Source organism: Cyrtonyx montezumae, unplaced genomic scaffold, assembly GCF_038088225.1.
Source record: "Cyrtonyx montezumae isolate F1298 unplaced genomic scaffold, pur_monq_1.0 scaffold_4, whole genome shotgun sequence".
NCBI lineage: Eukaryota > Metazoa > Chordata > Aves > Galliformes > Odontophoridae > Cyrtonyx > Cyrtonyx montezumae.
Genome location: NW_027072045.1, coordinates 11,555,116 through 11,578,671, shown reverse-complemented (window position 1 = coordinate 11,578,671; position 23,556 = coordinate 11,555,116). Strand labels below are relative to the sequence as shown.

Below are 23,556 nucleotides of genomic sequence, written 5' to 3'. Positions count from 1 at the left end.
TCAGTCTTATCAGTACTTTGATTGCTTGCTGGCAGATGCTATTTTTTTCTATGTATTCATGGGTAGCACAAGGATGTCTCTAGACTCTATTGTAATAGGAATATTAGAAACGGTCATTTTAAATACACTTAATGCTGTTCTTTACTTTTTTTTTCCTTTTCTCATGAAAAGAATCTGGATGTTTCTGCAGCATCTTTTTCAGGCTGATGCGAGCAGTTTCATATCTTCCCTCCACCCAAAAGCCAAATGAACTCTTTCTACTGTGGGATAGACATACTTCTGCTATTCCTAATAGATTTCTGTTGCCTGAACTTTCCATAGCTGGCTGGTATCTCACCAGTATTTACATATCCAAAGATTCCATTCTACAGCTGTGTTTTACTTTGTACTGAACAGTATAATTACTATGCAAATCACAGAAGTCCACTTAGTATTGATCTTTTTTGTACCTTCACAAATGAATTGCTAGGCTAATCAGTTACAACATAATGCTTTTACAAGGTGAATTCAGACTTTATGTAATAATCCAAAATACTGTTGTTGTTTTTTTTTCTTGTTTGTTAAGAAGAACTATAGATCATGTTGTGTTGTTTTTCAAGGAAGAAAAAAATGTTTTGACCGTTAATAGCATGTTAGAGGGCAAGGAAATTAATATTTAATTTTACTATATGAAGACCTCCTAGATTAACAAGATAGAGCTGGTAAACATGAATTTGTTTGAAGCCATCCTTCCTGGAAAGGTTTTATATTGAAAATCCCTGATTTCAGAATTGGAGGGAAACTTAACCTCTCAGGTTTCCTGGAATTTTTTTTTTTTTTTTTTGCAAGAAAATTTGAGGGGTAGCTCCTACTATGTACCATTACCAGATTACCTTCTGGTTTCATTGTCACAGAATCATTGAATGGCTTACGTTGCAGGAGACCTTGAAGATCATGTAGTTCTAACCTCCCTGCTGTGGGCAAGGCTGCCAGCAAGGCTGCCTGGGGCCCCATCCAACCTGTACTTCCACCACCTCCAGGGATGGGGCATCTGTAACTTTTCCGGGCAGCCTGTTCTAGTGCCTCACCACATTCTGAGTAAAGAATTCCTAACATCTAACGTAATTTCCCCTGTAAAAAGTCAGCCCCCATCTTGCTTCAGAAGCCCAGTTCCTTCAGCTTGTATTCATAAGAGAGGTGCTCCAGCCCTGTGATAGTGGCCCTCCTCTGGACCCATTCCAACAGCACTGCATCCTTCCTGTACTGGGTGCTCCAGGCTTGGACACTACTCCAAATGGGGCCTCACAAGGACAGAGTAGAGGGGGACAATCCCCTCCCTCTCCCTGCTGCCACCCCTCTGTTGATACAGCCCAGGATACTGTTGGCCTTCTGGGCTGCAGGTGCATACTGCTGGCTCACGTCCAGCTTTTCATCCACCAGGACCTCAAGTCCTTTTCTGCAGGACTCCTTTCTCCCTTTCTTAAAAGTTGGTGTGATGTTACCTATTTTCCATTTACATGGGACTTTGCCTGAGAGCTATAACTTTTCAGATATGATGGAGAGTGATTTGGCAACCACGTCAGCCAGTTCCTTCAGGACCCTGGATGTATGTCATCTGGCCCCATAGACTTGTACACATTCAGCCTCATGAGGTGGTCTTGGACTTGTTCTTCTTGTACACTGTCTGTTCCCTCAGAAGAAATCACCTCTTGTGTAACAGTTTAAGTTTTAATAGAAAGTAAGAGGCTCTTCTTATCTGACTCAGTTCTGAAACTAAAAGCTGGGTTATCCCTCCTGTTTCTGACCTTGTCTTGTGCAACCTGGTCTAGGGAGCCTGCATTGGCAGGGCTGTTGGACTCAATGATCCCTAGAGGTCCCTTCCAACCCCTACAATTCTGTGATTTCATTCTCCTGACCCCCACCTGGAGGTTCAGGGACATGAAAGATGTGAGAAGCTAGTCTGCCAGTGAAGACCAAAGCAAAGAATTTTAGTGCATTGCTGGGCTGTAACAAATTCTAGTTGGTGTAGTGTTAGAAACATGCTTTTGGCTTTCTGAAGGAAGCTTATTGCCCATGATATATTAAGGCAGCTTGACTTTTGCTGTGTGTCAGTGCCAATAACCCCCTGTAGTATTCAAGCTCTCTGCTGCTGTTCATTATTACACCAAACCAGCTTCTCAGAACTTGAAACCTTTGAACTGATTTTCTCTGTCCTATGTGTTTACTTAAAAGTAGACCTTATGATGAATGTTGTCAGTTATTATGCCTTTGTTCTGAAGGTTTAAACTTGTTTTGTTCTGCTTTGATGGAAAGTGGAAATTTGGTGCAATAGGTGACCTTGGGTACTGGAGCTGCAGCTTTCTGCTGCTTCCATGAAAATGTGTTTTGACTGTGTTAGGGTAGAAGCAATTATAACTTTGTGGTTCTTGTTGAAAGCTGCTGCCACTGCTGAAGCTCTGCAGATGAATTTCTTACACGTTGTGCTCCCAGCTGATGCACGGTACTCATATCGCTCCAGTCTGCTACATATTTAAGTTTGCAGAAATAGTGGGAGCAAGAGGAAGTGTGAAATATCTTTGATCTATCAACATCTGCTTGGATTGAGTGCTTCTGAGTGTGCAACTGTGCTGAGGATGCTGATGGGGTGGAAAGAAGAGGTTTCTGTTGCGATACAAGCAGGCTCTGAAAATGTCTCAGGCAGTGTCAGTAAATAGCTGCGTGTTTACCTCTTGGTATTGGAAGGCTGGAGCATTTGATGCACCACAGGAACGTGTGCTGCAGCCTCATGTCCCCAGCCACGGTGAGAGGGCATTTCTCAGCCTTCTTAGGGGCCAAGAGGTCTCAGTGCAGAGTGCAGCATCCACTGAGAGGCATGGAGTTCATCTTTCTGACCTGTGTTTTGACTGGTGTCATGTCTTTGTCTTATTTAGCCCTTTCAAACAGGAGATGACTTTTATCATCCCCACAGTGTGACTGGAATGCTGCTGTTTTGCATTCATACAGATCAGAGAGGGTTGGCCCCATGTAAAATCGAGGACTCTTCTGCAAATGAACAGCACTTCATAGAATTATAGAGTTGTTTGAGTTGGAAGGGACATTTAAAGATCATCTTGCCCCTGCAGTGAACGGGGACATCTACGGCTTGATCAGGTTGCTCAGAGCCTGAGGGAAACCACATCTTACCTTAATATTCCTATTTCCAAAGAACTGTCAAAGCAAGTATGTTAAGTATATGTGCTAGTAAACTCTGTGCCACTTCTCCTGTGTAAACTGCACAGCTACAGGACAACAAATTGTTTGCCCTAGTAAGCGTTTACACTGACATCCAGCGAAACTGTAGTAAAGTTCTTTGCAAGGTGGTGATTTGCCTGGCTGGGCCTGCAGATATTGGTAGCGTGTACATCAGTATGCTAAGCCAGGAGAACAGAGCCTTCTGCAGCTGGATTATAATCCATAGATTCCCAGTCTGTTACAACCCGATAGGCCATGGTGCTTTTACTCTCTTGGTCCCTCGGACTGTGGACTTACTAACGTTCTGTAACCTAGCACTGTAGGCTGTAGGAGCAGCATCCTTACAGGAAGCTCCTGCATATGAATAAAATAAGGCAGTTGACAAATATTCTTGCTGAATAATTTTCTGTTGTAAACACTGAGCTGGAGCCCTCCTGCCTGCCTAGAAACGAACACATTGTATGCACAGTATGCAGAACTGATCTGCAAGTAGATGCTTGCAAGCAGACACTTCTTCCATTGAGATAGCGAAGTCTGTGGGTTCTGGGATCTGAGCCTTCAATACGGCTCGTGATTATTTCAAGTTTTTAAGGTGTATCAGCAAGCAGGGCTTTGCGTGTGGGCTGCAGAGGGGTCTGTCTGCACAGTTGCTCTGGATGGCTGTCCCTGCTGGCTCCATCCAGCACAGTTCATGTTCATTCTAACAGAAATCACTTCCTTCCTTTCTTTTCCCACCCTCCCTTCCCCAGCTGATAACAAGACGAAAAAGAAAGTAGCTCATCGAGACAGGAAGCAGGACTTCTCTGCCTTCAAGCAGACAGACAGCGAGATGAAGGTTAAAATATCACCGCAGCTCCTCCTGGCAATGCACCGCTTCCTGGCAACAGGCAAGTGTGGATTATCTTTTTTCACAATCATGCCAGAGCCTCGGAGGCAGTTGGTCAGCAAAGGCTGGTGAGGTGGGTGGGACAGTGCAGGTGGGAAGGGAGGTTGGATTGTGGGTGACAAATAATGCCACTGTTGTGTTTTTCTTTTTAAATTCTCTCCTCTCCTGTGTTCAGTGTCGGCATGAACCCTCTGAGACATTTACCAGGGGTGGACCAGTAACTTTAAATTGGTCTGAAAGGTAAGGATGAATGCCAAGTGCCGCACTGCATGTGTAGAGTCCGTCAGATTAACGACTAGCAAGCGCACCCCATTAGGAAGAGCTCAGGGAACAGAGCGCAGAGGACTCGATACCACTGGCCAGCAGACTGTAATTGCACTCTGGCACTTCATCCAGAAAGAGATGCTGGACTTTTTGCAGGAAGGCGTAAGCCTGTTCCTTGAGACTTATGACTTGAAGTGGAAAAACTCAACACGTTTAATGCAGGCTGCACAGGCGGTTGAACTGTACATTTAAAACTGGATTTCTTGCTGGCTTGTGTGACCTCCGTTGATGGCTTCTGGTTTCAGAGGACAGTTGTCTCCGTCTCAGATCACCCTGATGCTTTAGCCCTTGTGTGGGCAGTCTGGCAGAGAGGCCAGGGGCTTGAATGCTGACATTGCCTTTCATCGTAAACTTGGTCCCTTCACCTCAGGGACGAGGCCTGTTAACAGGAAAGCTTGTGGAAAGCATGCCTTCCTATTGCTCATGCTGTCTCCCTTTGGCATATAAAGTCTGAGCATATGCAGGCCGTTCAGACATGCGTCTTTCACTGCTATATTCAGCATACATTTGTGGACTGAAAAAGATAAAAGTTCCGTCTCCAGTTGTCCAGCTCAAGCTGGAAATTAACACTTCCCCTCCTCTGAGATACAGTAACTGCCTGCCTAGATGCTCCTAGTCCTCCTTTGTGCTTTGTTTTGCCTCTTTGACTTAAAGTGTGAGTGACTGGTGATTGCATCTCAGCTAAGGGGACATAATTCCTTAAAAGACTTGATTTCTGCAGCTCATGCGCCCGCGAGCATCTCACTAAGGAGGTGAGAGAAAACAGTTCTACAGGAAGATGTGGATTTAACAGCGAGCAAAGCGTTGTTCACGTAGTTGTACAAGACTTGGTGGAGCTCCCTAAGCACCTGCTCAGCAGACATGGTCTTACAGAGCTGCATCTCTGCTTGTTTTGTGAACGAAAGCATTGTGTAGCTTCAAACTGTCAGTGCTTCGAAGTGGCACTGCTAAGTAAGATGAAAGCTACAGTTTTGGTTTCTCTGCTCTGAACTGAGAATAGTCTCTCTAGCAGATGAGAAGTGCTGGGTCACTAACCGTCCTATTCTGAAATTAGACGTCAGGAGTGCTTATCAATTTGCATGTGTAAATCTCGGTATCCCCGGTTTAACTCGCTTACACAGGGATGAACTTTTTCACTTTCAGCAGTTGTTGGCAATGCTGAAGAGCACGTGGGTAGGGAACGTGTTCTGTTGTGTCAGGTATTAATCCCACGTGGTTTGAACAGACTTGAACTGTGCATCACTTTGAGTAACTCTTCCCGTGTGAGCCATGGCAGCTCAAATTGTGTCTTTGAATTATGCAGAGCATTTATCTAGAGTGGCTTTCAAGGCCCCACACAGATATTTTTAACTTTTTCTTTTTTAATTGAATAAATACAGTAACTTCATTATCTTCAGAGGAAGGAAAAATTACATCCAGAAGGTTCTGTGTGCCCCAATTGTAAAACTCTTCTATTTACAACTCTCCAGTGAACCTATTCAACTGTGACTGCACCCTCAAGTGGGCAAGACTGCCTTCCTGTTTCTTTTCCCTTTCAGATGAAGACATGGCTTTTGGTGGTTGTTGTTGTTTGTTATTGTTTATTTTTAAATGCTTCAGTGATGAAAGTTGGGGTGTTCTTGTTCTTTTCCCCTTACAAATTTAACAGTCTCAAAAGACAGGAAGCGTGCAATTCCGTAATGGATATCTCTGCATCCGTGTGTTGTCTATAGGCAAATGCTTATGAGTGCTGCTAACTTCTTGCCAGGCATATGAAGTGTAATGCCTAGTTGTATCTTGTGTTATAGAAGTAGAAGCCTTTGGTCCATCCCAGATGTCAGAGAAGATCCTTCTCAGGCTGCTAAAACATCCCAACGTCATCCAGGAGCTGAAATACGATGAGAAGAACAAGAAAGCCCCAGAACACTACCTCTACCAGCGAAACAAGCCTGTCGACTACTTTGTTCTCATTTTACAGGTCAGATATGTGATTATGTACTTGACATGTGCGGTATTGTGCATCTCATGACAAATGGCTCTTGATACCTCTTCCACATCTTGAAGTTTTTCTTTCAATCCTGGGACTGGAACTTTGCTCCTGGGAGCTGCTTCTATCTCCTTTCTGATCTTGGCACTCTTGAAGAGCTCATTCAGCTGCTTTCAGCCTCAGTTAAACCTGCTGGAATGGGTGCTTCCCACTTCCAATCATCTGCTGAAAGTTATTTATGCTTTAGGTGCTATAATGCAGAAGAACCCCGGTGTGAAGCTGGCATTGCTTGTAAGACAGGGGTACAAAAAACCTCGTGTCAGTAGGAGCTTGACCAGGATGCTTTCACCAGCAGATTTTGCTATTTGCAAAAGGAGGTGTAGAGAGTTTGACAGTTTGGAAGGATGACATTTTTCCTGTGCAGTTTTGAAGTCCGAAACCTTTGGCGTTGAGATAAATGCAGGTTTCTGTGGGGCCGCTGTGCCACCTACTGAACTCCTGTGGCCTCCTGCCATGGCCCCTTGGGTTTTGCTTTGCAGCCTTGATAGAGCGGGGAAGGGCTGATATTTGTTTGTTCACTAGAGGGTCATTTTCAGTGCTGATCGTCTCCTAGGGTTCTTTTATTTGCAGGGAACATTGAATAGCTGGATAAAACTTGACAGAGAAACGTAACGTAACTCCCATCTAGCACTGTTTGAGCAGAAGCAGTCCTTTAAGAGAATGTTTGCTGGAAAGGTGCTTATGTTATCACTGAGGATGACTGAAATGAGTTTTGGTTATACAGACATGAACACTGTTATTGAAATTGTTGCAAAGTGCTTGAAATCTTCCTTTCCTTTGCTTTAACAACAGCAGAGGGATGGGGGTGTTAGACATTGTCAGTGATCAACAACAAAGAAAGCACTGGAATACAGTGGTGTTGATTCAACATACCTTTCTTTCAAAAAATAATTTGTTGCTATTTGTTTTTTAAGTGTTTCTTTAACTGTTCTTTCTTATGTGCTGAATTACTGCAATCTGAAATATTCCAGAAGCAAAATTAGGCTTGGGCATGAGCTAATGCTGCAAAACTGTAGCTGGTGGACATGTGCAACACAAAAGAACAAATGGTTCTTTCTGAGCGATTCTTCAATCGATATGTATCTAGTAAGAACAGAGTGCCAAATCTGTAATGCTTTTGGAAAAGGGAGTCTTGCAGTAGGTACATACTATAAAAATAGAAAGCATTGGTTCTGTAAGGATCAATGGATCGATGTTCTGCTTTTGTTATTGAAAGGACTTGGTCTTGAGTGTGTTCTCTCACCTGGAGAGATCAAGAGTACCTTTACAGTAAAAACATACCAGAACACAAGCAATTTTTTTGCATTAAACTTGCCAGTTTAATCTGTGGAGTTCCTGTTTCAGTTGGAAAGTTACCCCTTTGCAGCAGTTTTTCTCTAAGCTACTAGGAAGTTTCTCTGTATAGGTTTGCTTCTGTCGTTGCATTCTTTCAAAATCCCTGCTGGAGCATTAAGCAGTGCAAACCCAGAAACCAGAGAAGTGAACATTTAAACAGCAGGGCACACCTCATAGCACTCATGGAGAATCCTCACTGGCTTGTCAGCTGATGAGGCAATGCCAAGCATGTGCAGCCTTCTTGTGGCCACCACTGGGAACTGAAGCTGTGTTAACTACCACCTTGCTGTTCTTTGGGTGCTAACTCCAGACTGGCTGTATATGAAGATCAAAGCCTGCTTGCACATGTTTTAAAGTCCTGGCCTTGGTTTGTAGGTAACTACCAATGATGAGCAGAGTGAGAGCCCTGTTCATAACCAGTTTTTGCCTGGTGACCAACAAATAGCTAATTATTTGTGTTGTGGAGTGAAATTGATTTTAGAAGGGACTACATGAAGTGATTGATTTTGGTAGCAGGAAAGTGAATTTGTGAGCTAAGCACTGTTTTCCTGTGAGATATATATTTTTCTGATCTGGAACAGTTAGAAAAACAGACTTGATATGAGGTCATGTGCAGTCTGGTTTCCTTTCCATGTTTTTCTGCCCTGACGCAGTGCTGTAACGTTAAAGACATTTAATTAATATAAATTGCTTTTCATACAGTAAACACATAGGTCTCTTTTGGACTTGTTTTAACTTGATTGTGTCCATTTGATGGTCAGTTCACTTGGTACGCATAGGCAGTCTGTTGCGTTGCAGGTAATTATGTTGTCTGCCTAAAATCTCAGTCTTTGTGGTTGAAAGCTGCCTGAGATTGCTTCTTTCTGCAGTTAGTTACTGTAATTCTCAGTACTGAACCAGTAAGGCTGGAGAAGAAAACCACATCCCACTGAGAAGCAAGTTATTTCTTGCTATTTATATATAAGTGTGATGTTTACTGCTACATTTGATATGGTAGTTTCTGTTCTAGAGTTGTTTGTGTGATATTAGGATCTGTTGTTAAGCATTTGGTTCAGACCACATCAGAAATGGGTACATTATGTGGTAGGGCAGTGGAGCCTGGGAAGCACCTCTAGGGTTCTTCTAGACAATATCCTGCTCTTTTGCAGAGTCTTAATTTACTGGTGCTGGAATATGTAAAACTGCCAGAAACCAACAAAATCAAAATAGCCCCAAGGCTTCAGGAATAAGGGCCTTGATTCTATGGGAGTCCCATTGGTGAAAACTAATGCTATCAGACATGTTGTCTTCCATCCACATTTCCCATATTCACATTAGAAGAGATCTGATGTGAATGTGAGCCATGCTCTCAAATCTGTAGGTATCTCAAGACCCCACATGACCGGATGCATACAAACCTCTTGTGATACTGGAGGAGGGCAGGCAGTCTGTCAGCCCTTGGATCATGTCAGTAGTATCACAGAATTGTAGGTGCTGGAAGGGACCTCTAGAGATCATCTAGTCCAGCCCATATGCCAAAGCAGGCTCCATCCATGTGACCCTGCTCCCCCTGCAGGGACTTAGCTGCCACAGGGAACCAAGGACCAGAATTGCCCAGGATGAGTGTGTTTTCTCCCCCAGGGTCTATCCTTTTTCAGGCATAGTTACAAACCGCAGGGACCATGACACTACTTAGCAACATCAGGAAAGACTAGCTGTTAGGTCTTGTGCTTCAGGACCTATGGTCCCTTTTAATTGCAGCTCTCTCTCCTTTTCCTTAACAGGGGAAGGTGGAAGTGGAGGCTGGGAAGGAGGGGATGAAGTTTGAAGCTGGTGCTTTTTCCTACTATGGGGTGATGGCCCTCACAGCATCACCAGGTATGTCCTCTTACCTTCTGCCTCTGGAATGCACTTGTGCACAAGCCTTACTGCTGGTGTGTGTGTGGGAGAGGGGAGCATGCCAGGGCATCCCCCCACGCTGTGCTGTGGGCTTGTGGAAGCAATACCACCCTGCCTGGCACAGCAGCCTGGTGGCAGTGCTGGCTCTGACAGCCAAGCAGTCAGCCAACAGTGGCTGGTGGGCTCCTGCAGGATGTGTGCGTTGGCCTTAGCAAGGGAGGTACTGGGCACTGGAGAAGAGCTTTGTGGTTCTTTTCTCATTGTAGCACAGCACTGAATTAGTGAGAATAAATAATCAGTAGCAGAGGGACATCTAGTGGCGTAGTGTACAAACAACCTGCTGCTTTGGATATGGTTTGCTTTACCAATCATTGTTTCTAAAGCCATCCTGAGGGAAATGGGGGCAGTGGAAAAAGGATCATAAAGGTTGTGCCTGTCAGCTTGTGCAGAAATATAGCTGAGAGATCAGCAATGGAAGAGGCTGAGACGTGAGCAAATTCCCAGTGCATAAATATTAGCTGCACAGCCCAGTATCTCACAGACACGAGTCAGGGATTTGCCTTGCAACCAGGAGTACACCTCCTTGCCCCACTGGGTGACACCCTGCTGACTGCCACACACACTGTGGTGCCTGCATATGCATTTCAGTGCCAGCAGCATCAGCTTTTAGAACACAAAGATTTTAGTCTTGTGTTGGCATCCTCAGCCCTGGTCGAAGAGCAGGGTGTTAGTGCTGGCAGTGGCCATGTGCTCAGCTGATCTCTTCAGGGAGGGTTTTTCATGCAGACATCACCTCCTTCTGCATGGAGGCACCACAGGTTTTGTTCACTTGGGAGGCAGCTTGTTTTAGTAGCAAGTTAATGGAACTCTACATGTGTTGCTTATGTATGTAGATGTCCACTGGTGAGTGGCTTTGGAATTAAGTTTAATTTTTAAGTTATGAGTATAGCCACACTAAACTACAATCATCAGCAGCTCCTGTGGATATCTGAGTTCAGTGTTGCCATTGTACAAGTCTTGCACTGGCTCTCTGTTAGGAGCTCAGGAAGGAGCAACTCTTCCTTAAATATATGCACTTTAATCAATCTCACTGATACTTCTTGAGGCTTGTCAAATTTGAAAGTGTGCAGACATTGAGAGGATTTATCTGTGCAGTAACAGCAGTGTTCGTAATGAATCGTGTATGCAGTGTGTACAGCTGTGTTACACTCTTGCTGTTCCTTCATGTTGAAGCTTAGCTTTTGCACTGTGGGCCAAACACAGAGCTGGATTAGGCATGATCACTTCTGTTCTGTCAGACCTATGCTTGGAAATGATTTATGGCATCTCTGTTTTGCTGGCATTGTTTGGTTTGAATGTTCTTGTGTTTCTGTTTTTCCCATGTTGCTAACTCCACAGCCACACTAGCTGCCCAAGTCCTGTGAGATCAAATGATCTCCCCTCTCCTGCCTCTGCCCTGGAATCCGTCTTGGATTCGTTGTGTCAAACATAAGCACATACACTACTTTAAACTTGACCAACCTTGAACTGGATTACCTTCAGTTGGTTGTGCCAGTAGCAAACCCTTCTTTTTGCTGGCTTTTTCCCCAGAATTTAGAGAAGTTGTTTTATGATGTCTTGTAGCATCATGAGATTTCTGTTAGGTTGAGCTCATAAAAATAATTCTTGTTGCTTTGAGTATGCGTGAAAGCCCTTACAGAGCAAGGACAAGCTCCTGTTCTTCCCTGTCTCCTGATGAGATGTCATTTTCCTGCTCTGCCTGTATGGAATACGAAACCAATAGCAGGAGTTTAAAGGACTTTTTGAAAAACCCAACAATAAAACAGTGACACTTTCATTAATGGCAGCTGGAGACTGATAATTATATCACTGTGCCCACTGTGGTAGGGGTGAGCTTGGAGAATCACAGCCTTGCTTGACGTTTTACTGAAAACTTGAACTACAAGATGTCTTTTGGTTTTATTTCTACGTTATATTTTATTCTCATAAGGAACTGCACCCATGAACGCTTTCTGGCTTCTTCTAACTCTGCCTTCCAGGCTGGAGTGGGCACCACTGCTCCTTTTGAACTGTTTAAAAAATGAGTGTACCCTGATGGATCATTCTATGCTGGATGACCATTCAAATTAGCAAGGGAAGTTGTTTCACTACAATTCCACAGTCTTGGTCTTTGGTTTGTTCCAAAAAATTGTTTAATTGTCTTTTTTTTTTTTTTATTTGGTTTGTTTTTTAACCTTTTACTTTTCCACAGTTGATTTGCACTTCTGGTTTTAGTTCTTCAGTGTGTGAACTGGCTCCCTCCCCTGTCGAGTGTGGATAGCTGCCACCTTTCGGGTCGTGATCTCATCCTTTTTCTCTCCCTCTTCTAGTTCCCTTGTCCCTGTCTCGTACCTTTGTTGTCAGCAGAACAGAGTTGTTAGCAGCAGGTTCTCCAGGTAAATCCGCATGCTTCTATTTTCACCGTTCTTGTGACTGCCCTGATGCCATAAAAAGTCAGCAGCAGTCTGTATTTATCTGACCCCTTTGCTCGTTAGGGAGAAGTCCAGCACAGAGTTATACCTCACAGGTAGGTGTCCTGAACTTCTGTTTGTGATAACTGGTAGCAACGTGACTTCCCAAATGGGAAGAACTGAAAATGTGTTTAAGGAAATGTATCTGATAATGTGTTCTGGTTTCCTATATGTGAACCGGTGGGAGATTAGGATGGGAGATTTTAAAAAGAAGATCTTTTCCCCCAAGCTGAGGTTTAAGAACTTAAAAAAATTCTGAAGAAAATGCATCTGGCAGAGGGGAATGTCTGCTGCTGAACTGCCTTAAAAGGAGAACTTATATGAAAGAATTCTTATATTCTTTTATGGGTGAATTCTATGGTTTGAATATTGCTTGGCTATTTCAAGTGCTCTGAAACTTTGAATTTCCTTTCAGTGAGGTTAATGCTGTGATAATGCACTGAGTGGGTGGATTTGCTGTGGAATGTGCAAGAAGGTTGTGGGAGCTCCTGTGGGGTTTTTGGTTTCCATCTTGCTTAAGACCTCTCCTTGATGAATGACCAAGTTGATTGACGTAGAAATCCCTTTGGAGAGCAGAGACCAAGGAGAGAACAAATTGGGTCAAAATGAACTCTGAGATGAGGTTGAAAAATTGGGAGTTAGGAAAGAACTGAGCTTTGCAGACCCCACATGCAGAGTAGTTGAGAAAGATTTTCCTGATGGGTTTCCATTTATAGGAACGGCAGAATCCTAAAACAATTTGGGCCGCCCTGAACATATTTCATCCATTTAAAATTTTCTTTTTCAGATGAAATGTCTATTTCACTGGACCTAAAAATGATAGCTATATTTAACGATATTGAATTTAATGATAAGATGGGCCTATTTAAGTGAAACATCTAACCATCAGTACATGTCAGGCATTTCATAAACTTCCACAGTCTGCTTCTTGTATTTTCTCTTCTTTATTCAGGTTTGAAAATGTATCTCACTGTCAGTCCCTAAATTAAGCTCAGCACACATTCCAAACAAACTATGGGTTGTTGCCCTGCAGGGGATTTTTCCTGCTTTAAGTTTCCTGCTACTAAACTTGAAAGAAGTGGGGAGAGGTATAATCTTTCTCCAATAAAAGTGCCTGGTGGCTTTCTCTTAAGCTCAGTGGCTTTATCTTTTCTTTTTTTTAGCTTGGTTCTCTAATTTTGGCAGATCTTCCTTCTTATTTTTTTTTCTGTTTCTATTCTGTAAGTAAGCATATACCTTGCATGTGCAATTTGTTTCCAATAAATATGCCAAGCATATCTTCCTAGCTTTTTTCTCCAACAACAACAACAAAAATAAATAAAAAATCAAATTAATAACGGAAAATAAAAGTGAGGAATAAATAAAAGGGAGGAATCTCTTCTGAAAGGAACCGATATGGAGAGTCTGGTCACTGTGACAGCTTGGTTCCTGTGTTGTTGAAGCCCAGACCTTTTGGTGTGTCCTTCTAAGAAGGATCCTCTTGTTGAACCCCTCATGAAATTCACACCGTGCTTGTGTTGGTGTTTGTCTTGTGGTTTGTGCTCTTCATCTTCATTACGTAAAGGTGAGGAGAACCTGGGTAGAAAAGATCTGTGCAGGTATGGGCTGGGCACTGCTCAGCAACCACAGACCTGTGTGCTGTGCCTTCTGCTGTCTGCTCTTCCTGCATCCTCCCTTGTTTGGTAACTTCTCCCTCATCTTGTAAATGGATCCAGCAGCAGTGTCCTTACCCTCAGATTTTCCAGAGTCATACTTCTTCGTTCTGTCTTTTTGTTCTTCCCCTAAATATGCTTTGTCACATAACTGCCTGTCCTTCCTCCTTTCTGTTGGTAAGGCACAGCCTGCTGTGGCTTTCAAGGTGGAGAGTGGGTATGGAGGGGAACCGTGCGGAGCTCTGAGTGCTTCCCTCTGAGCCTCTGCTTGGTGTTACCATAGGGACCTGCAGAAAATTTGCCAAGTTGTCAGAACCTGTATTTTTCCATTCTCTTTTCTTAAATTGAAGGAAAGAAGACATCAGAGGGATTTCAAGTGGAAAATAATTTAAAATAAAAAGCTAACGCAGAGTGATTTAGCCATGCCCTATAATATGTGTCTGAAGGGCTAGAGTTAGGAAGGGCGAGATGTAGAGCAGGCTGCATCTGGAGAGGAGAGTTGATGTTTACTGGGATGCAGTGGCAGAGACAGGGTTGAATTTTATCTATTTTTGGGGTTTTTTTTCTGTTTTTTTTTAATTATTTTTAAGACAATTTTATAAGTTGAAAAATTGTAAAAAGTGAAAAACAACACTGTTGCTGACTTTCTTGAAGAGGCTTTGTATCTTAAGGTGATTGGAAAATAATCTTTCAGCTGAGAACGGGGATTACATGGGGAGCAGTACAGGTGGCATCAATTAGTGCTTGGGCTGAAGGGGGAAAACGTAGCTGCAGTAATTCAGCAGTCCCAAAGAGTTCTTTGATTGCTCTGCACTGTACTTGAGCATGAGGAGAAGCACATCTGCAGAGGGGCTCTCTTTCAGGATGCATTTCTGCATGTCCTCCTGTCATCTGGGTCCCCGTGTGGGTGGAAGCTGAGAGTGCGATATGCCTGTGGCCTGCTGTACTCCTGAGGGACAGCTGGGAGACTGTCACGTGTGTATGAGAAGTTCGATGTGGAGTTAGAAGTATATATGTGTCTGTTAAGCATGGTCAGGCAACAGAGAGTTTCAGTAGGGAGGCAGTGGGAAGTTCCCTTTCTCTGATGGCCTGCACTCCTCAGAGAGCACTGTGAGCAGGTGTGCGCAGGGCACGTCCGTTGTAGCACAGACCAAACCAGGTTTGTTTGAATCATACTCAGTGATGTCCACCACCAGCTCTGGATTCAAACTGCGCTCTTTTTCTGGACCATTTTATTTAGCTGCATGCCTAGTTATGAGTAGATGAGGTATTTGCTGACCTTCTGTTCTACACTGCAATTTATCATGGCCCTTTGAAACTGGCGCCTTTCAACACTTTCCACTTGATTTAAGAAGCCTCTTGCTCTTGCCTGTTTCCCAGCTGAAAACAAGTCTCCACCTCGACCCTGTGGCTTGAATCACTCAGACTCTTTAAACAGAAGCGATCGCATCGACGCAGTGACGCCGACGTTAGGGAGCAGCAACAACCAGCTGAACGCGTCCTTCCTCCAAGTGTACGTTCCAGACTACTCAGTGAAAGCACTCACAGACATTCAGTTTGTCAAGGTAGGACAAAAGCTGGGCAGGTGGGCTGGGGGGCCTGGGGGAGTTTCTCTGGATTGCTCTGTAGGCCTCTAAGCAAATAGGATTGTGAAGACAGCCATTTTAAAGTCACTTTTTCTCAGTATCTGGTGTCTGTTAATTTGTCTTCAGTGTTCTTCTCAATAAGGCCTGTAAGTAGATTGGTCATAGGAGTTCCTGGATTTTGGGTCTCAAGGGGAGAGATTATACAAAATCTCTTCTCTGCTTTTAGTCCTGAAAGACACGTCCTCAGGAAGCCTTGAGCCAACTGCAGTGGAGAGCTTACGTTAGCAGGCAGCACCCTTTTCTACAGGATGGGGTGTTTTGTGTTGGCTGCAGTTTTTATTCGCTCTTGGTTTTTGTTTCAGTTTTGAGTTCTTGATCTTACTTTTGAACTCGTCATCCTTCTACCTGGAGATTTCTTGGGCGCTTTTCTTAACTTCATACGTTAGACTTAGGTCTGATACTCCCAGTGAGTTGCTGTGTGGATGCAGCTCTGCCTGCCAGCATGGCGTATCCCACACTGAAGTGTGAGCGAGTCCTGTGGGATGAGGAGGAGCCAATGCTGGCAGCAATTCTAGCCCAGCTGGGAGTCCAGGGAAGCTGACTTCTCATGGCTGGAAGCTGACCTTGATGCTTTTCTTAAATTAAGTACACTTTCACATTTTCTCTGTATAAAACTCAAACTACTCGTGAACTCAGCTTCTGTCAAAGTTAATTCAGTACTGAAATTAGGAAATAGAATAGAAATGTTTGGATGCTAAATCAGTTGTTTCACACCTAGAGGTAGCCAGATTTTAAGAAGAGAGCACAGTCTGTTCAGAACTTGACAGATGCAAATGTACTGATCAGTGGTTCAGGGCTTCATGGTTTAGGTCAGTAAATAGTTATTCCTAAGCATGTGATTCTCACTACAGATTTCAATGGGTGATCTGCTGTACAGAGCAGCTGCTCATCTTGGTGGTGGCTTTTATGAAGCCCTTTTATGAAGTCCTTCCAGCTCTCAGTATGTTCATGTGGAGTCTAAAGAATGCCACATTGCCTGGTTTCTCTGCAGTCAGACTTGTAGACCTCTTTTTGTATCACCCTGTTTTATAATAGGGCAGAGTACTCAAAACATGTTTTTTCACTGTAACACATGGGCATTTATTCAGGTAATACCTTGTGAGCCAGGTCTGTGACCTGCTTGCACATGCTTGGATTTTGCTGTTGGAGTTGTGTCTCGTCCGTCTGACACTCTCCATTTCCAGTCTCTCTGTTGTGTTGAAGCAAAAACTTTAGGTTTTCTGAAAGTCTTGCTCAGCTTACATCTGCTGCTGTTGTAGCACATGGGGCTGCCAGCACACGTACATGGTGCTGCCTGACCTCAGGAGCTTATGGGGTAGCTCCTGCCTGTTTGCTACCCTAGACAAGAGCACTAATGCTCGTGCCCTCTGGCTCTTTGAGGACTCATGAATCCCCTCCAGAGCTCACTGAAGCTGGGAATAAGACTTCACTGGACTCCAGTTCAGACCCTAAAAATGTGCAATGTTAGAAGGAAGTTGAAGTCTGATTTTCAAAATCTCTGCACAGGAGTAAATTGGTGCCTGTGTACAGCATGGTGATCACACAGCCCTGTGCTTCCACCCTGCCTGTGGAGATGTCACCATGCCATGGAGCTGGGGTGCTCTGGTCTTGCAAAGCACAGGGGTGTTTGTAGAAGTGGAGTTGATGCCGGGTGAACAGGAGTTGAACTGTGGTCATCCGGAAAGGGAGGGCTCTTCGTTTTCCTGGGGTGTCCTGTGAGAGACACACAAGCGTGACTGGCTCTTTTTGTTCCTTCCTTCTGTGCTCGGAGCAGATCTCAAGACAGCAGTACCAAAATGCCCTGATGGCATCCCGGATGGACAAAACACCTCAGTCCTCGGACAGTGAAAACACTAAAATCGAACTGACTCTTACGGAGCTGCATGACGGTTTGCCGGACGAGACAGCAAACCTGCTGAACGAGCAGAACTGTGTGACTCACAACAAGCCCAACCACAGTATGCACAGTGAAGGAGCCATCTAGGAGCTGACTCCCCACAGCCCACCCATCCCATCTCCCCAGCAGGACCAGCCCTCGCTCCTTCCTGTCTCCTCCCCGAGTGTGACACCGTTAGTACGCGCTTGCAACACTGTGCTGCATCCAGTGTTCTGAGACCAAAGACTTTTGCGTCCGTTGTGGGAGCAAGAAGAGGAAGAAACAGGAAGAAAGGAGCAAAGAGCAAGACAGAGAGACTAAAGCCCCAAGTGTACTTTGGGAATGGTGAGCCACCCTTGAGAACAATGGTCATACTTCTTGCAAAGTAGAATCTTGTTTATTTTTTATCTGTATTTTTGATCCTTGTTGGGTTTTTCCTCCTCAGACACATATGGAGAAGTTTAAAAACTGCTCCGGTTATTTTTTCAAGAGAGATCATGTTTTTAAAAAGTATTTTGCAGAGTTTTAAATTGTTTCTGTTCCTCCCCAACCTCAAATAGGCTCTGTCGTGGTTTTGTGAATTGGCTCCAATGTCCTTAAGCCTCTTTTCACTTCTCTCTCTGTTCCTTTTTGTTGCCTTGCTGAAGATGTTAGTAACTGGTACTTGTATGTATTTGTGTCCTAAGAACGAGTGAGCTTCGAGGAACCTCTGGTTTCAGCCACCTGGAGGGTCAAGGGATGAGTATTATTACATTCTTCCAGTCCAGTTTCAGGGAAGGAGTGGTTATTTTTAGTATTTAATGATCTCTCGAATTTCAGAAGGTGTATTTGTAAAACAGGCCAACGTGTTGTTACACTCTACCATTTTGTGACCTCCACAATCTTTGTGTACGTTGAAGATGATTCTGGGGGGAAGGACTTAATTAGCAAAGCTGCAGTCTCATGAGATGAAAGCCAGCTGTCATTTTCCATACCAGAGTCACTGGGTGATTTTTTGTTGACGCTCCTGACAATGGTATGGTGAAGTAATGTGTGCACCCAAAACCAACAAGCTTTTAAGCACCCCGTGCTGTAGTGGTGTGCACACTGCGACCTCGGCCAGGGCAGCTTGCAGTTTTTTGTTGGTAACACGGAGTACAGTAGTCCTCATCCCTCCCTTAAATCTCTAGTGTTAACACAAAAGATGCTGCTACAGTTATGCCCAAAGTACATCCTCCAGGTGACAGAAAACCTCTGCCAGTGCAAGGACGGCTCTGCTGAGGAGTTGGGACCATCCTGTCCTCTCCAAGAACGGACGAAAACTTTCCAGACGTGAATGTATTGCACTTCAGGGATTCAGAGAGGTTTGTTCCCAGGCTGTTCCCAGCCGTGTTCCTTCCGTTGAGTGGTTTCAGTGCATTTCCTTCTCTCTGGCCCCTTTTAACAGCCATTTTAGGGATGACCCTGGTAGCAGAGCAGAGAGCTTCCCACCCGGGGGCAAGGCAGCAGGAGCCAGGTCCTCTGCCCCAGAGCCTGAATGCAGGCTGGGTGCAGCAAGGGGCAGCTGTGGCAGTTGTGCATCGCGTGTTCCCTGGTCCTATGGAAGAAGTTTAAGTCCTCAAATGAAAGTAAAAAACAAACCAAAAGCAAAACCGTTCCCCCCTCCTCATCCTCTCCCCTTCCAGTGCCGTCTCAAACAAAATGTGAATGTTGCCCTCAGTATTAATGCAAGCAGAGATCAATAAACCAGGCATTGTGATTTCTCTGTTCCAAGACCCATGGCCCCTGATTATGTAGCATCTCCTTTCCTTTCTTTACACCCAGACAGTCACCCCTTCCCCCCACAGAAGCCCCAAGTGCAACTGCCAGAGCGCTGTGCCTGCCCGGGTTAGAGGGGCACTCACCCTCACTCCCCCTTGGTGAATGTTGGCAGGAAGTTGGCAGTAACTCCCTGCAGGACAGCAGGTGTGCAGCTCTGGAGCAGGCTGTGGGGCACAGTGCAGGGCCCGAAGGCTTAGCTCCTTACCAGCTCTCCAATAGTGTGTTCTGGGTCCTGTCTGAAAGCCACCACCCAGAGGCACCAGGAGCTGCAGTTGGTGTTGCACCTTTCTCCCAGAGCATTGAGATGTCACGGTGTTTGTCCTTGGTGCGGGGAGCCCCTCGCTGTGCTGCTGTTTCTATAAGTGTTACTGAATGTAAAGGTTTGTTGGAAGTGACCGACACGGTACTGAACTTGAGATGCAGTATCTGATTTGTAAAACCTGCCGAAGGAGGGGAGGCTCAAGGTGAGGCTGCCCACTGGATATGACTTCTGCTTCTTACGGCAGGCTATGGATTTGTTTGAGTGTCTGTTTCCATTAAAAAAAAAAAAGCCAAATTTTCCAACCAAAGCCTTGTGATCCCAAAGCAAATACCTCCTCCTGCTTCTGCCTGTGCTGCACTGGTCACAGATCTCCAGGCCATTTTTTTGTTGTTGTTGTTTTTTGCATGACTTTTTCATTATGTATACAGATCTGATAATGGAAACTGAAATAATTTCCAGAAAAATAGTTGACTGTAGATGTGTTTCATGTGGAAAATACGTACCTGACCCGGAGGGGTTGGGAGCTGCTGCTACGAATTAGCTTGAAACGCAAGGCATGGTCCTCTCAGCGGAGGGGAAGGAATCCTGTCTCCCTGTTCTCAGGGTATTTGCAGTCTTACTGCTTCACAAAGGCAAGGGGTTCCCGGCCCTGTGCTGGGAGCCAGCACAAGCAGAGGAGCCCTATTCATCTCAGATCCCTCTGGAGCTCGGCCGTCCCCAGCGGGACGGGAACGCCGTGTCCTTGAGCAGTGCCAGCACTGGGTCTGGTTGCCCTGGCTCAGTGCTGGCTTTGTTGTTCAGGTGGGCTCAGACGCCGTGCCCCATTGCGTGGCGGAGCTGTGGGTCAGCGCGGTGGCATGGGGTGCTGGCGGTGGCTTTGGGAGTCGTTGGGCTTGGCCTCAGACCTTGGCAAGGCTTTGGCTTGCAGGAAGGATACTGCATCTTCCCGTGTCAGCTCCGCTGCCGCTGAGCTCACCGCGTCCGTCGTGGGGCGGTGGCAGCCTGGGGGCCGGGGGCATCTCGCCATGGTTTCTACTGTCAATACAATTTTGCACAGAGAGTTCTTTGAAGTGACATTTTAAACACTAATATCTTAAATGCACAACTGTGAATTATAACTTTTACACTCCTGTTGGTTGAATTTCCTTTAAAGAAATGAACCTGAATCTGTTGTAACTACGATTTTTTATTTTTATTTTTTAAATTCTGTGTATTGCCAAATCATTGTAAAGAGTGAAGGAATGTTCTTGCTTTCCAATGAGAATCTTCCTCCAAACAAGACTGGCTCTGGTGACATGGAGATCACACGAAGCACGTGGCTGAGTGCAGAGGGGCTCGGGCGGGTGCAGCGTGGCTCCTCGGCTTCTGCAGCTCATGGGGCTCTGTGGTTTGTCCCCTCGCTCAGACCCTGGCGTGTCCGTTGTCCCCAGGGCTCAGGATGAGGTCTCCCAGTGTTGAGGGCACAGAGGTTGGGTGCCCACCCAGGAGGCTGGCAGCAGGGCAGGCTGCAGCCCCGTGGTGCCACCAGCAGCACCTCTCCTCCCCCACACTTCCCTCCCGTGCCCCAGCTGTGTTCCTGCTGCCCCTCGTGCTCTTTGTGTCCTGACACGCTGCTGCTCTGGGCTGAGTCCTGCAGGCCTTGGGCTGGCTCCTTCAGCGCTGTGCTCTGCAGCCTGTTCCCCCTCTCTTCTATGCTTTTCCCCTTTCCTCACCGCAGAGTTATTATCATTTTTTATTCTTCTTTTCTTTAAGTGCCTTTTTGTGCGGGTGGAGCAGGCACCTGCAGGAAGCTCAGCTGCCCGTGACACCCACGGACACATCGCCCTGTGCTGCTCCCCAGCTGCAGGCCCAGCTCCAGAGGTGAGGTTGGCACTGGTGGGACTCTGGCTCAGTTCAGCTCAGAGGAAAGGAAACCAAAGAGGCGGCTTTGTGAGGGGCTGTCCCCCGACGAACATCCCGTGTAAGTACCCTGCCCTAAGGACAGCACAGCCACTTTCTCCAGGACCGCTTGGGACGTGAATCTTCCTTGTGCTGAAATAGACTCTAGAGACCATTCCCATGTGAAAGATGTACCATTTTTAATGTGCTGTCTAATACACGTCTGTGGTTTTAAAACTAGTGCCTATGTACCAGTTGTTGCATTATCCAATGTCTGGGCTGCCAGTAGGAAGCTGGGGCTGGCGGGTGAGGAGCGACCTGCAGTGAAAAGGTAGTGCCAAAGAAGTGCCCGGCCCTTGGATACTGAGGCCTGAGTGCTGCTTGTTGAACCAACAAGCTTAACAAATGGGAGTGGAAACCAGGCACCACTGCATGGCATAGAGGAGGGAGCAGCCTTCCTCCTGACCTGACAGGCAGAGGGCGAGTCCTGTGCTGTGGGCTGGGAAGCTGGCCCTGCCCTGCTCCCTGCTGCCCTTGTTCCGTCAGCTGCAGGGTGCAGTGCTGTGAGCCCTGAGATGGCACCAGCGCAGTGGGATGCAGTCCTACATGCTGTTCTGCTCTTGTCCTGGGGCGTGTCCTCATGTCGCTGTTTTCAGTTTCATGGCCTTGTCCCTGAGGCTGAGGGGGTACAGCTGCAGATCCACAGTGGTACGGTTTTGCTTCTCAGGTTGGTTTTGTGTAGCTGTTGTTGTGTTAGGAGCTGGATGTGGGCCCTGGGCGTGTTCCCCAGAGCAGGCCTGGGTGCAGTGGTGGAGGAAAGGTTTCATGGCTCAGTAGCATCAAACTCTACCAAAGTGATGTTGTCTGTCTTGTTATCCTCATGTCAGACCATTAAGGCTTTTGCACCTTGCAGATGGGGTACTGGGGAGGTACTGCTCCTCTGGCTACAGCTGAAAAATTCTGTGGTCTCACCTGAGGTTTTCCTTCAGGCCCTGGTTTCTTTCAGGTAGGGCCAATAATGGAGTCCTCCAGATCCCGGTTCCTGAGCGCTTCTCCTTTAGTGTTTCCCCCAGGTGGGCCTGGGCTGAGGCTGTGGGCACAGCAGTGCCTGCAGCAAAAGCTGTGGCAGTTCCAGTGCTCAGGAGGTGGCTCAGCTGTCTCCATGAGTTCTGCCCTCGAAGCAGGGTGGGAGTTGGCTGAGCAGTAGGGGTTGCTGGGAAGGAAGGGCTCAGCCAGCGTTTCATGCTTGGGGGAGAGGTCTGCCGTCACCTTTCTGCTGTTCAGAAACCACAGAACTTTACAAGAGGACGTTTTGATCCTCTGAGATTCACTGTTGAACCCAGAGTCCTTCTGAATTCAAGTGAGAAAACTCTCGGTGTCAGATGAGCAGCCGAAGGCCTTTAGTTGGAAGTGCCAATGCTGAAGGGACGCCTTGGGCTTTTGCCCAAAGATCAGTGTGGGAGTGCAGCAGGGCTCCCGGTGACTGCTCTGCAGCCAGGCCCACATCCCTTCACCCGGTGCACGTGCTCTGTGTGTGCTGAGCACAGCAGCTTGCTTCGCACCTGGATGCCAAATAGACTGAATCCAAAAACTCAACTGCTTGAGGGCGCCTTCCTCCGTCACCGGGAAGCCACAGAGAGCTGGTTCTCCGCACCTGGCGGGCTCCGAAACCAAACCTTTCTCCAGCACTGGGGAGCAGGGCAGGAGCCCTCAGCGTGCTCCCCTGCAGAGCTCTGTGGCCGTGCTCGGGGTGGCTGAGCCCGGCGCTTCCCTGCTCCCTCCCCACGTCCCTTTGCCCATCGCACGCGGTCTTTGCTGATTGTATCATACTGTACATTGTGTTGGGTCTGCAGAGCTGTAGCGTTCTGAGCGCAGTATTTCCGTGTGTGTACAGAAACCTGAGTAAGCACAACTGAAATCGTGAATGAGGTGTATACGTTTCATATACTGATTGTCATACGAATGGATTTTATAATTATTCCAATTTTGTTGTAGATTTCCAATCTTTCCTATTTATTTTGTACCTGATTTATTTGTATATTTTGTGATTTTGTTTTAAAAGCGTTTTGTTTATTTCTGTTCTTCTAGATAAATGATGATTTTTTTTCTGTTGGCCATTCCGGTTGATGCATTTTTCCCTCCTCCGTACTTCCCCCCGTTCCGAAGGGGCGGCTGTCGGCCCGCGGGTGGTGGGGCTGATGGTGCTGACCCCGGGCCCAGCTCTCAGCTAATCAGGAATTGCTGCTGGCACCGGGCAGCCCTTAACTCCTCAG

General features: G+C 46.1%; 1 protein-coding gene across 1 annotated transcript in view; it reads left to right on the top strand.

Moving 5' to 3' along the window:
• The window catches only part of CNNM2 (cyclin and CBS domain divalent metal cation transport mediator 2), a 101,772-nt gene extending 83,916 nt beyond the window's left edge, over positions 1-17,856 (top strand). The window contains exons 3-8 of the mRNA XM_065746456.1: positions 3,960-4,097; positions 6,208-6,377; positions 9,545-9,638; positions 12,029-12,094; positions 15,202-15,386; positions 17,242-17,856. Of these exons, the coding sequence (XP_065602528.1) occupies positions 3,960-4,097; positions 6,208-6,377; positions 9,545-9,638; positions 12,029-12,094; positions 15,202-15,386; positions 17,242-17,451 (863 nt within the window). The 3' untranslated portion in view covers positions 17,452-17,856. The remainder of the gene's footprint in view (positions 1-3,959; positions 4,098-6,207; positions 6,378-9,544; positions 9,639-12,028; positions 12,095-15,201; positions 15,387-17,241) is intronic.
• The last annotated feature ends 5,700 nt before the right edge of the window (positions 17,857-23,556 follow it).